The sequence below is a fragment of the Leuciscus leuciscus genome, assembly GCF_965113295.1.
Source record: "Leuciscus leuciscus genome assembly, chromosome: 15".
NCBI classification, from domain to species: domain Eukaryota; kingdom Metazoa; phylum Chordata; class Actinopteri; order Cypriniformes; family Leuciscidae; genus Leuciscus; species Leuciscus leuciscus.
This window is the reverse complement of record NC_138739.1, coordinates 4,146,272-4,161,183: the sequence shown is the minus strand read 5'-3', so window position 1 is coordinate 4,161,183 and position 14,912 is coordinate 4,146,272. Positions and strand designations below refer to the sequence as shown.

General features: G+C 38.0%; 1 protein-coding gene and 1 long non-coding RNA gene across 2 annotated transcripts in view; one reads left to right on the top strand and one right to left on the bottom strand.

The window, feature by feature from the left end:
• Positions 1-14,912, top strand: part of LOC309476505 — a 241,570-nt gene that overhangs the window by 54,896 nt on the left and 171,762 nt on the right. The gene's annotated exons all lie outside the window — the stretch shown is intronic.
• Positions 7,892-10,774, bottom strand: LOC309476141 (uncharacterized protein). The gene is made up of 2 exons (XM_082139360.1): positions 10,727-10,774; positions 7,892-9,122 (listed from the first exon to the last, which is right to left on the bottom strand). Exon 2 carries the CDS (start codon positions 9,115-9,117, stop codon positions 8,173-8,175), a length of 945 nt encoding a protein of 314 aa, XP_081995486.1. The 5' UTR covers positions 9,118-9,122; positions 10,727-10,774; the 3' UTR covers positions 7,892-8,172.

Below are 14,912 nucleotides of genomic sequence, written 5' to 3'. Positions count from 1 at the left end.
CCTTGTGGGTGCAAGCACACTTGGCAATAAAGCTCTTTCTGATTCTGATTCTTTAGTGTGTTGTTTCTTTGATAAATTTTTTTTTTTTTTTAACCCCCCAACCACTGCACCACCGCCGGTAGATGGTCCATTACCACCGTGGTGGTAAAAAACTCCCACCGTCACAGCCCTATAACCCGAAAGTAAAACAGATAATTTTAAAACTAAATATTGCAATACTTTGCGCTACTGTATCGATATAATTGCGTGTGCAAAATATAGATTTTTTTCCCCCACCACTAATTTTCAGCCCTTGAAATTACTTCAGTTTTACAGCCTGAAAATGATCTGAGAAGCAATATTTGGACATTAATATAATGAAAAGTATTATTCATAGGCATTATCTACTTAGATACATTTTGAAAAATAAAACTTGTGATTTGCTTAAATATCTGATTACGAAACACAATTTTGGCTGTTTATAGGATTATCTCTTTTAATGTGATAAAAACGCTAAATAATAATTTTGACTATGTATTGGTATGTAATTTACAGTGGTGTAAGGTGCTGGAAAAAGCTTTAAAATGGACCTTGAAAGTGCTTGAATTTGACCTTGGAAAAGGTGTACGAACCATGAATATAAGCAGCACGAGCTTGCTGTTGAATTGCATGTGCATTGAAATGTACTTTGCTAGTTTAAAACTTAAGTTGAGTTCATGTTATCAACACTATAGATGCCGTGCTGTGGAATAAACGGTCAAGCCATTCAGTCCCCGCTTTCTACCACCAACCACGAACATACATAACACAACACAGAGCGGCGGTGCTAGAGACCAGTGAGCGTGCGGAGAGAGAGAGAAAGAGGGTTACATCTTTGGTGCCGTGACCCGGATTGTGGCACTGCTAGACCGAAGGGGAAGAGAATTCTACAGCCAGTGGTTTGAATGCTGAACTATATTTAATGAACAAACTGGAATTCATAACTGAACTGGTGAATTTGGGGTTACATATCTGCCATCACAGCTATATCCTTTACAGTCGGCTGGGGATCTTAACTGTTATTTAACTCAATTTCAATTTCAGTAATTTGCTGTGATGTAAAACATATCTGATAGTTTTATGGAAAAGATAAGATTTATGCCTATTGAGATTTGAGAAATTTGTCTTAGATTATTATGCATCTGCTTGATACCCAGTGAGGCTTTAGTTTAAACTGATTAAGTTTAAACTGACAAGCCATTTTAGTTGATGAGTCGTTAACTTTTTGGGATAAGCTGGTTACATTTTTCATTGGGCTGATCTCACTGAAACATATAGCTTATTTTAGAACGTTATTATTTCTACGGGATTGCATAATTTTACATAGATTCAGCACCTCCATAGAATCTAATTACACTGCCATTTAACCTGCTTGCACTAAGTAAACACATTTGGATTTTAAAATGTTGCAGACCTATGTAAACTCCCCACAAGACATAGAGTGCTCCTCCACTGGTGCATCTAGTCTCCTAACGCCAGCGGAGCATGTCACCATTGGCCCACCAGCCCATGGCCCTCGCCCTATGCTGACCAGTATGTGGCGCCAGCCCAAGCACAAAGGCTGCCAGGCAAGGAACCACAAGCCAAGCCACAGCGAGAAGATGAAAGTGGGCGCCACTGGGAGTCTCCTCTTAAAAGAGTGGGGGAGGTTAGTGGTAAAAAGACATTATCCCTCAGAAAACATTATCAAAATGATTCCATTCACACGGATCTGCGGAAACGACTAAAACGCAGCATTATGCAGGCCAGACAAGTTATTGGCGATTTCACTTTGTAAAGAAAGACTTTCAGGCCACCAAAATGCCGTTGTCGTATAAATGAGCGACATAAAAGTTTTCTGTGTCATGTAAACGGCCCCTAATTGAATAACAAATTATTTTTACATCGGAAATTAATCGAAAACTGGACAATGACTTTCTTCTAGAGCTGCTGTGCAGCCAAAACAATCTTTGTTGCATTATTTTCCTGTTATCACTGTAAAGCTATTATGAAATAGTCTGTATTGTAAAAAGTACTATAGAAATGACTTGACCACAGATGCTAATCAGGACAACGCGTTTCTCTCAGCATCTGACAGAATAGATGCGTCACCAGCTTCACACGTGTCTTAAAGAGGCATCAGAAAACCAGAGAATTACGTTTGTTGTTTTTTGACAGCACACTATACGACTCACTCAAAACGGTCTTGCAACCCACCAGTTGAGAAACACTGACGTAGGCTATAGGGCTGGGCATCGTTCAGAATTTTTCGATCCGGTGCCAATTTCGATACCTCAGTTTCGATACCGATTCCTAACGATACTTTTTTCGATACCATATGTTTTAAAATTAATTTCAACATCAAACAAAAATACATTAAACACAAAGCTTTTATTTTCCACCTTAATTGTGAATCAAAACAGTTATCAAAATAAAATAAAAAATCTGGTAAAACTACTCACTTAGCATGTCCACAAAACGTATATTTTTCTCTCCGTTTTGGCCTTCCGTCCACACGGAGACGGCGTTTTTATTAATGAAAATTAAGCTTTTTTGAAAACGCACTCCATAGTGGATACATTTGAAAACGCGGCAATACATGAGAGCAGTTGCGTTTTAGACCAAACATACGGTGACTGCGTGCGACCTGGACCGCATCAGTGAATGGTGAGATATTTTACTAAATAAAATTATCCTGTCAGACGAATTGCGCGATAACTTCATTATTTATTTTTCCATCTGAATCATATCAGTGATCTTTGGTGGGGATTAACACATGCGCAGTAAGGTGAATTAAGCGTTTTCAGGCGTTTCTCAAAAGTTTCCCATCCACACTGAAACGTCCGAAAACGCTAGTGTGGACGGAGAGCGTTTATAAACGAAAACGCCGTTTTCAAATGTATCCGGATTAATGTAGACATAGCCTAACATTAATAAAATGACTGCCTGTCAGTCAGTCATCAGGGGAGAGAAAACACCATTGTGGCTGCTTGTTTAGTAAGAGGAAGTGTAACGTCAACAGCACCGCGACCGCTTTCTGCTCGCCATTAAATTAATATCATATCGCAGCAAACGCTGTCTGCGTGAAGTTTTAAAAAACTGTTACCACACTTGAGACCAACCGTGACTCTCTGTGACTTCAGCAAAACTGCAAACAGTTTAATCCGTCCGCACCTCTCCGTGTGTGTGTGGGTCGGAGCTCCGCTCTTTGTCAATATGCAGAGAGGACAGATAAGCTTGCGCTTACGCGCTCAGATGGAACCGAAATTTGGCACCGAAAGATAAAGAATTTTTCGATACTCATAGAATTGGAGTATTTTTTTCGATACCATAAAAGTATCGAAGTTCGGTACCCAGCCCTAGTAGGCTATACATCTACTGTCCGCCGTTCACTGTTGTTCTGCTGAAGCTCATTCCCTGTACCTTTTCCGCACTTGTTTTACTCACTCACAACATCATCAAGCTAAGCCTTTGTTTCGAATAAGCGACTTCTAGTGTCGAAACTGACATACTGTGGCTTTAATGAAGAATCAGGAATAAACACCAACCTCTTTGTTCTTCAGTGTGTTTCATTCTGCAGTGTTCTGGATCTCTCATGTTCTCACTGTCCTTCAATAAACTCTGTCTTTGCAGATTTCAGCTCTTCCTGATGGTTTGATGCTCGTCTTCACTTGTAGCTGACGGGAATATTCCAGCATTTATTGGTGAATTAAAGTGGGAGGAGCTTCGTTGAAGGAGGAGGGGCTTACCTGAAGGAGGTGGAGCAGATCTGACAAAATCAAGAAATCACTTACTAAGGTTTTTTTTATACCAATTTACACATTTTAAGTATTTATATTATTCACCTATCTGTCTAGTAAAGTAAGATTTAAATTAATTAATCTCAAAGTGTTGGAATTGACAAAATCTACCTCTTTTTATTTCTAAGAATTTCAGCTAAATACTTTTTTCCTACATTTATCTCATTTACATATTGGCAAATAATTATAGAAAATCAGTTAAAGTTACCAGATACCAAAACATAAACCATGTAATAATAAATAAAAAAAAGTATATATAATAAAATATTATATAAATATGCAAATTTGCAAGAAACTAATAACCCACCAATTAAGTTTGCCTTAACTACTTGTTTTTGTTTTTTATATGGAACATGATTTATCACAGATTAATTAAATAAATTAAACTTACCTATATCCTGCAGATGTCACAATAGCTGATCGTGTCGTTTGCTCAAATCTGTTGACAATAAAATGAGCTTAATGTGTGAATTTACAGATCTGAAGACATCAGCATAATGAATGAGGAGAAAACAGGATCTATTGACATGAAATAAAGAGGCTTTTCAGCTGCTCTGATAATAGTGATGAGCCATAGACTATCAATACTCATTCAACAAGCCATTCAGGATCAACAGATCATCTCACTTTATTAAGTATTTGCTGCTAGAAACAGATTGTTTGAGTCAAAATATCTGCTGAAAGCAAGTGCTCTAATATTACAGTGATTCTTGCGATACGGCACAAAACATGTAAAAAATTAAGAAATTCATAAAAAATATAAATACTTAGTTGCATCTAAAGGAAATCTGGATACTCAGGAGCCAGGACATTCATTGCTTTTATTTTAAAATAATTTTGTTAGTATTATTTTAAATACATGCTCTATATTTGGAAAATACATGTAATTTAAAAGGTGTACAAATTAATTACAATTAATTAATGAATTAATGTATTTTGTGAGTTACTGGAGACTCAGAATGAGACTATTGCTAAAAGGATAAAAACAAACCACTGGAAGGATTGTTGTATTAAATTTCATATTAGTTAAAAAAAATAGTAAACGTTGTCATTAAACACAGTCAGATGAAGGTTTCCATTCATTTCGAAATAAATATTTTATTCATTTTTTCATTTAATGTGTTTAAATATTAAAACATCAACTGAACTGTAATATGTCTGATTTGCCTAAGAACATTGGTTATATTTGTTTAATAATAAAACAGAGGGAAGAGATTTAAGCAATTTAGGAACTAGATTGTTCTTAATAACCCTAACACAGGAAAGTTGGCTAAGTATTTTTTTAATCAGCTCCTTTACTGAACACCATTACATAATTGAAGACTGTATACTGTTGTTGGATGGATGGATCAAATTAAAATGCTTTTTAATGTATCTGACGGAGTTGACAGATTAAAGGTGCTCTAAGTGATGCCGGGAGTATTGACATTCGAATTGTTGTCAAACAAAACGGAGGCTAGCTAGACCCTCCCTCCTCCTAATCCCGTCTCCTCCCTTCCGGCATAAAGGAAAGTCAAAGTAGTCACTAAAAACAAAGTAAAGTTTTACTGATACTTCATTCAATGTGTAATGTCACCAAGTTAGATAAATGCTTTTATATATTGCAGAACAGAATGCAGAAAAAGAGAAACATTGTCTTAAAATCGTTTCGCCACCTGAGGTTATAACTATAACTATAGCTCCCATACAAGGACGCAATAATAGCAAGATAACGTTAGCTTCGCGTTTCCCAGTGAGCATAAACAACGGCGGCGGCGTAAACAAATTTAGTCAAAGTTGTCAATAGCCTATAAATGAACATTCAAATCCATAACAAACTGTGGGTGAAAACAATCATTCACACAAATTGTCGCCCTACTGTGAATTTGCTTGACCATTTACAATAGAGATTGATCGCTAGCTGCTAGAAACATATATGTTGTATTCACCAAAGCTAACGCTGACTGCATAGTTCTAGCTAATTACATCCTTGTGTTGGTTTGGCGAACATGAACGTCAATTTAGAAAGAAAAATGGATTTACCTGTTCTGCAAAAACAGAGCAACTATGTCGGATTGGAAGCCCTTCTGCCGGCGGAGTTCTCGCCACCTTTCGAGGGTTTTTCCGATGTAAATTCGGGACTTCGCGCGTTCCTTATCCTTGTCCCTCTTCTTTGCAATTTGTTCATCGGAACGTCGTCTCTTTGGTCATGTGTCGGCCATAATTCAAACTTCCCTCTTCATGCTTCCCTCTCCTCCACACACCCCCTTCATAGAGACAGAGCGCAACGCGTCATAATCTGAAGGCCACGCCCACCAAGGGGGAAAACAAACCAACTGTCTCCATTGACTTTGCATTGCGAGAGGCTGCCTCCTTGTCATTTCTTGCTTCTAACAAAATACAGAATAATGCCTAAAAGCTGCTATGTGACAAGGTGTACAGCAAACAAGCTAAGAAACCCAGAAATAATTTTTCATAAGCTGTCGACCCCAAAAAACGAGCGTTTGAGGACATAAAAGTGGATACAGGCTGGGACGAATGGGTATATTGTGGGATCCTGACACTCAGTATGCACTAAAATACACTACGTGTGCACTGTTTGTTGTGTTTCGTGGTGCGGGTGAGCCCAGTTTGTTTTTGTTGCCGTTTGTGGAGCCTGTGGTGTCTAGAGAGACCGCGTTTTTTTACAGTGTGTTCGGGGGACAGGCAGCTAGCGGATAGTGAGATGTTTGCTGTATGTGACAAAAAATGTTTTGGCCTAAAAAACGCGTGACATCACTTAGAGCACTTTTAAGTTAAGAAGTGAATAAATGTACATTTTTAGAAAGAAAGAAAAATAATATATTCAGAAAAACCTGTTCCCTTACATGGCTCATTAGCTGAGACCCTTGTCTACAAATATATCAGTTTATCATTAATATATTATTAAATATTAAAAACTAACTTCTAAAATATGTTTTGTCCCTTACCTCAAGAAACAGTGATTACTATTTCTCAAATGATACAGAAAAATAGCAGTTATATAAAGTCATACACTAATGACACCCATCTTCATCAAACATTGTTATTTCCTAATAACCCTATTCATGGCAACAAGGCAGTTCGCTAACATCTTACCGTTTTGTATGTTAAAGGAACTGTATGTAAGAAATGTATTTCAATTAATCATAAAATGGCCCTGATATGTCACTAGACATTAAGAAATCATGTTCATTTCAAATACTTATATCACTGACAACAGTAGTCCGGCCAGGATATTGTCATTTAAAAGTGAAGTTGCAGCCCTCAACTGATGTTGATGTTGTCATGTTGTGTTTTGGCCTGAAGCTCCACCCTCCGGCTATCTACCAATCACGAAGTCAGTAGTGTTTCGGCATCCGGGTTGCCAGCTCTGCTCTAGTTACCACAGCTGCAGCTACAAACGTGTCGGATAAAAAATGCCAGCCTATCTGGCAACCTCGAGTCAGGGGGGAGGGGGAGGGGATACACCGCTCTACAGTAATTTGAAAGTGATTGCAGTACCAGTTTTGGCCACAATCTTACATACGGTTCCTTTAAACAGATTTCTTCTTTCTTTAGTGTACACGAATAGCGACGAACACGATGGAAACTTTAAACTGCGAAAGCGCGCGAACTGTTCACCTCAGAAGACTCGACACCACTGACTGACTGAAGGAGGAGCGCGCGCTGGTGATGTCGTCATCACCGCGAGTCGAAATCAACGTTAGATTATCAAAAACTCGCCAAATACTGTGTAAAACAGCAAGACATCAATAAAACATTATCAAACAAAAGTAAAAAACGGTTACAGACGTAGACAGACAGCAGTCCGTTCAATCTCAGTCATGAAATATATCAGACATTTAAAGCATTTAAATCTAAAGCCCAAAGCAATCACAATATTTGAATGGCTTTTTCTTGATGCAAGAAGAACAAGACAGAAAAAATAACAATGAAAGTTAGCTTGTAAAATACAAAGTGTAAACATGTGACATATCTATCTACAAAAAAAAAGAACAGTTTGAAACTGTAAAAAAAAACCTGTATTTTTTCCTTCATAAAAGTATAAACAAACTACGATAAAAATGCATCATAAAAAATTGACAACATTTAACTCATAATAAAGTACAATATTTATTTATACCATGAAGCAAAATTATATACAAGAATGAAACGTCTAGAATGATGTTCTTTGATCTGAATCTCACAGTAGAAACTGCTGGTCTTGAAGATTAACTTTATTCACTGTGACAAATTTAGATGATGTTTTTATCCTGTCGCTCGTTGTGGCTGGTTAGGACAGATTTTGAAGAGATGTTATTGCTTGACGGTGTTATTGTGTCACGTTCGGTGAGGATGCGGCATTAGACCTGAAACTGCTGGTCTTGAAGAGGATCTACTTTCTGTGATTGTATTTATTGTGGCTGAGTAGAGAAGATATCTGAGTGAAGCTCTTCCCACATGCAGTGCAGCGATACGGTTTCTCTCCAGTGTGGATCCTCTCGTGTGTTTTCACATGTTCTGACCGACGGAATCTCTTGTCGCAGTGTGAACACTTGTAAGGTTTCTCTCCAGTGTGGATCATCTGGTGCCGTTTTAAATCTTCAGCTCTAAAATAACTCTTCCCACACTCAAAGCACTTATGATCTTTTTCACCAGTATGTATTTTCTGATGAAGTCTTAAATTCTGCAGACGTGAAAATCTTTTTCCACACAAAGAACAGGGATGTGGTTTCTCCTGTGAATGAACTAACATGTGGTTATTCAGGCCTGTAGCCCTCGAAAATCTTCTGCCACATTGATCACATTCGTACGGTTTCTCTCCAGTGTGGATGTTCATGTGTTCCTGAAGGTTTGATGATTGTCTAAAACCCTTCCCACATTGATCACATTCGTACGGTTTCTCTCCAGTGTGGACCCTTGTGTGAATCTCAAGACTTAGTTTGTATTTAAAACTCTTTCCACACACAGAACATAAATATGGTTTTTCATGTGAATGAACTCTCAGGTGGCTCTTTAGGGATGAAGCACACAAAAATGTTTTGCCACATTGATCACATTCGTGCAGTTTCTCACCAGTGTGGATGTTCATGTGTTTATTAAGGCTTACTTGTTGTGCGAAACTCTTCCCACACTGATCACATATGAACGGTTTCTCTCCAGTGTGGATGTTCATGTGTTCCTGAAGGGTTTCTTGTCGTGTGAAACTACTCAGACACTCATGGCAGATGAAATATTTTCTGTCTCTTATTATCAAACAAATACTTTCAGTCTGTGAGGGAGTTTCTTCTTCAGTTTTGACATGATGTTTCTCCTCTCCAATCTCCTCATTTTCCTCCATCAGGCCTGAAATGAAAATAAAAATCATAATTTTAGTGCATTTTTATTAATTGATACCACAAATGAGGTATATTGAAGGCTTATGGGAATATTCTATAATTCATTTGTGAACTGATGAGAGCATTAGGAAAATAATTCCATTAAAAAATATGTGGGAAGCGGCAGCGCGTTTCATTCATATGTTGACAGACATTATTGTTTGTATTTGCACTGTAAACTTTGGGCATTATAGTTAGTCTGTGGTAATTTTGGGTCTCTGTGGTAAAACGAAAACGTTTGAGTTCAGACAGCCAGAATATACCCTTAAATATTAGAAATCATCTCTATTTAAAATATTATAATATTACATATCACATCACATCTGACACAAACATACAAACTACAACAATATAACACCCATTTTTAGAGTTTGGTCTTTTAGATTCCTTTCATTAACATTACATAACTGATTATGTCCATCATTAAAATTATTGCCACATTAAAGACCAAGATAGCAAAAACCCAGCAAACACAGAACGTTGGCACAAATACGTTATGTGGTGAAGGTTGTTACAGCGTTGTCACAATGTTGACATTAAACCACCGTTCAGGCCCATGGCTTAAGGTTGTGCTAATGGTGTCTTGACAACCACTGGACTAAATATGTACTCAATATGTACTTCAAACACAACCTACAACTTAATTTTCTAATGTGACTAATGTAGCCTCGCTTGCACTGTTTAGTTTTTCATTTCATTTGTCTGCTTAGTCTCATTCATTTCTTTGCTCCTCTGGATTTGTGGATGTTTCCTGGACTGATTCCGTTTACCGAACAAACTTTATCGTCCAGCTTTCGACTACTGTCTGCCATGTACAGAACCGGTTTTGTTCATTAAGTGTTCTGATTTTTGCTTTTTATGTTTTATTTATTATACTTAAAATAAATTTTTTTTTTTTTTACAAAATGTATGACTTTTGGAAGTGCAATTTGATTACCATATATGCAGTTAAGTTTTAAATAAAATTGAATTAATGTAACCTTCCATCATTTTTACTCTTAGAAGTGTACACTTGCAGGTGTTGATTATAATTAGGCTAATTTACTGAAAGCCCCATAAATAATAATAAGGATACACAATATATATATATATATATATATATATATATATAAAAAACTATATAACTATATAACCACGTTGCTACAGCCCTGTCGCGTCTTACAATTCTATTGTTACAATGTTGGGAGCACGTAGACAGCGACGTTGCCACAGAAGAAATGCAACGTGCCACAACGTAAATGTGTTTGCAGGGAAATGTTTCTATCCCCATGAAATTTCCTCACAGATCAAAACTTACAAAAGTTTGAGATTATACATTCAATAACACTACATTATCACTCTCAAAATTAAACCTATTACGAAATCGTTCATGTTTGAATGATTTCAACATTTTCCTCAGATGTTCGTTTCGTGCTGAACTAAATCAGTCAGACGCCAGAAAAGACGCACATTTAGCGCTTTATCCGATGAAAACAGTTCAGAAATAACCCTGTAAATGTTGCTGAAACAAACTGTGTAAAGTGTATTTTATGGGTGTGTAAATACGCGAAATATCTGAACTGCAGAACTCACCTCAGAAGACACAACAAACGCGCCGAACGTGGAAGGACACGACTGATGACGTCAGCGCGGTGATGCCAAATAAACGCGCCAAATATTGCAAACTATTTATACAAAATAACATTTATAACTTACACTAAAATAACGCTTAAATTTCATGTAAACAATAATTTAATCTCAGTCATGTGTAGGTTGAAAAATAATTTATTAGACAGTTCAAGGATTTAAAGTTTTAATTATCATTACATTTAAAACATGGAAAGACCAATAGCAATCATAATAGTTAATGGCTTTCAGAGTTACACAAAATTATGAATTGATCAATTCTTAACACAAGTAGAATCAATAGACAATAAAACATTTCTGAATGTCCAACTTGTGGAGCTATACGCATTGTAAAATTAAGCCTTGAGTCATTATGAAAATACAAATATTATTTTTGTAGTATAAAAATAATGAGCTTAATTATCATGTAAACATTTATTCTGATGAACTTTTAAACTCTGTAGATGTGAAAAACTCTTTCCACACAAAGAACATGAATGTGGTTTCTCCTGTGAATGAACTGTGAGGTGTTTCTTCAGGTTTGAAGCCCTCAAAAATGTTTTACCACATTGATCACATTCGTGCAGCTTCTCTCCAGTGTGGATGATCATGTGTTCCTGAAGGTGTCCTTTATGTGAAAAACTCTTCCCACACTGATCACATGTGAACGGTTTCTCTCCAGTGTGGATCCTCATGTGAACCTTGAGATTCGGTTTGTGTGTGAAACTCTTTCCACACTGACGGCAAGTCAAGTCAAGTCAAGTCAAGTCATCCTCATTTATATAGCGCTTTTAACAATGTAGATTGTTTCAAAGCAGCTTTACAGAGACAAATGTATAATTTAAGGTAATAGAGATTGTTTTGGCTTTATAGAGGTTCTTTAATAAAGTTATTTTCCAGCTAAAGTTAGTTTTGATTGACTCGCTTCCGTCACAACAATCATTTGTTATTAAATTAGGGGCCGCTAAGATGACACCATTCTCTCTACACAGACTTTAAAGGGGAAATGAAGCAGTCAATCAAGTTTACATGATTTACAAGATGGATTTCCTCTATAATCAACAATTATATAAGAAACATGACAAATGTTAACATATATTAGAAAAAAGGTTATATATTTCGCAGCCAGGGCGCCACCATTGTGCAGTATTCTAACATGTGACGTCACGGGGTTGGTTGGCTTTAATAAACCTGGCTGAATGTAGGAATATCCCGACATCAAACTGTCTACACCAAGGAGTTTTGACCGCAAACAACTAATAACGTCTAACGTTATATACAGCAGATGGACTCTGACACGGTGGGCATCGCAGTACAACAGCCACACTGACACCAGGTAGCGTTGCCAACCCGCTCTTCACCCCAAACCACCACCGGCTGTTCAACATAACGCCATACCAAGGTCAAGGTCAACTTTATTGTCAATTTCTTCACGTATACCAGACATACAAAGAAATCGAAATTGCGTTTCTCACTATTCAACCCACGGTAAAATATAAATATAAATAAAGTACAATACACACAATTTTTAAGAAAAGCAAAATACTTAAAAACCAATACAGCAGAGAGAAAGACTTCCTGTATTCTAGAAAGATAGTAAAATATTTCTATATACAAGAATTAGCAGCAGCCCAGGTTTTAAAATTATATATGAGATGCAAAATGTAGAATGACCTATAATATAAAGTGTAGATAAATAGAGATTATGGGGGCGGTTGTAAAAGAGAGGGGAGAAAGTTCAGCCGCCTGACAGCCTGGTGAATAAAACTGTTCATGAGTCTGGTGGAACAAGCACGGAGGCTCTGATATCTTTTCCCAGACAGCAGGAGGCTGAAAAACCTGTGCGCTGGATGGCTGATATCGCCCACAATCATGCTTGCTTTGCAGGTAAGGCGGGGATTGTACATGTCCTGCAGGGAGGGAAGGGAGGCACCAATGATCCTTTCAGCTGTGTTTATTATGCGCGGCAGTGAGTTCCTGTTGTAGTTGGAGCAGCTTTCGCCCCACACAGCAATACAACTGGTTATGATACTCTCAATGGTGCCTCGGTAGAATGTGCACATGATGGGCGAGGGGGCTCTCGCTCGTTTAAGCTTGCGGAGAAAGTAGAGGCGCTGCTGGGACTTCTTCACCAGTGATACAGTGTTAGTATTCCTAGAGAGGTCTTCACTGATGTGCACCCCCAAGAATGTGGTGCTACTCACTCTCTCTACAGCCCCGTTGATGGTCAGTGGTAGGTGCTGAGTGTGGCCTCTCCGGAGATCGAGCACAACTTCCTTGGTCTTGCTGACATTCAGCAGCAGGTTGTTGTCTCTGCACCACGTGGTCAAAATACTAACCTCCTTCCTGTAGTGGGTCTCATCATCCTTGGTGATGAGTCCCACCAGTGTTGTGTCATCCGCAAACTTTACCATGTGATGTTATCATTTAGCCACGTTTCGGTGAAAAGAAGCACACAGCAGTTCCTCACTAGCGTTAGCTAGTTCATGCTTACAGCTGTTAGCTAATAATGACTGTACCTAACGTTAGTTGTTCGCGGTCAAAACTCCTTGGTGTAGACAGTTTGATGTCGGGATATTCCTACATTCAGCCAGGTTTATTAAAGCCAACCAACCCCGTGACGTCACGTTAGAATACTGCACAATGGTGGCGCCCTGGCCGCGAAATATATACCGTTTTTTCTTTTATATGTTTACATTTGTCATGTTTCTTATATAATTGTTGATTATAGTGGAAATAGATCTTGTAAATCATGTAAACTTGATTGACTGCTTCATTTCCCCTTTAAACGCGAACCTGTGATAAACCCTGATGGCATTCACATGCGCATTAAGAATTGGTTCTATAGTTATGTGCGTTTGAATATATGTGCGCAGGTTTGTAATTCCCTACAAACCCAGCCTAAACAAAGTACTGGTCTTTCCTTATAAATTTTGATACAGAATTTTATTTTATTTTGTCACTTCGGGTAGGAACGCGAAACGAATTTTCCCCACAACGCTTTATCTGTAGAGTGGTAAAGGGATCCTCCATAGGGAGAGACTAGTTGGCACTTCAGCACTGCGTTGTCATCGGGTCCAGCCGAAGGTCCTTCGTCAGATCTGGATACGGCCCGGATCCGGCAGGCTGCAGGAAAACCTCGGGATAAACAAAGACACTAAAATTAGCGTAGATGCCATTCTTCTTATGATGTAACTAGTACATCAGGATTTATGGGAAGTGTTCCCGGTTCTGGCTGACCTAGTCTATGCAGCCTAATATGGAATTATAGAAGTCTATAATGTATTATGTGAATGCTAGGTCAAAGAGATGTGTCTTTTTAGTCTAGCTTTGAACTGACAGAGTGTGTCTGCTTCCCGGACAATGGTAGGAAGACTGTTCCAAAGTTTTGGTGCTAAATAGGAGAAGGATCTACAGCCAGCAGTACTTTGTTTTTTACAACAAGTACTTTGTTTAGGCTTGGCTTGTAGGGAATTCCAAACCTGTGCACATATATTCAAACGCACATAACTATAGAACCTATTCTAAATGCGCATGTGAACGCCATCAGCGTTTATCACAGGTTCGCGTTTAAAGTCTGTGTAGAGAGAATGGTGTCGTCTTAGCGGCCCCTAATTTAATAACAAATGGTCGTTGCGACGGAAGCAAATCAATCAAAACTAACTTTAGATGGAAAATAACTTAATTAAAGAACCGCTATAAAGCCAAAACAATCTCTGTTACCTTAAATTATACGCTTATCTCTGTAAAGCTGCTTTGAAACAATCTACATTGTTAAAAGCGCTATATAAATGAAGATGACTTGACTTGACTTAATAAAAACATATCTAAATATCGATTAATCGACTGATATAGCCCTGAATCGAATCGTAATCGTATCGCAGAATTTTTTGAGGTATCGGCAAATATTGTATCGCTGGCTGAGAGAATCGATATCGTATCATATCGTGATGAACTGTACGACTTACACCCCTAGCATGCACAAGGAATCTGACAACAGCCGATATGATCTGATCTCACCATCATCGAGTCCGTCTGTGATTACATGAAGAAACTGAGACAGACTAAATCCAGAAGAACTGCGGGAACGTCTCCGAGATGTTTGAAGAAACCTTCCTGCAAAGCTACCTGAAAAACGATGCGCACATGTACC

Coding starts and splice junctions, on each gene's coding strand:
- LOC309476141 (XM_082139360.1), bottom strand. CDS start 9,117: ATGGAGGAAAATGAGGAGATTGGAGAGGAGAAACATCATGTCAAAACT.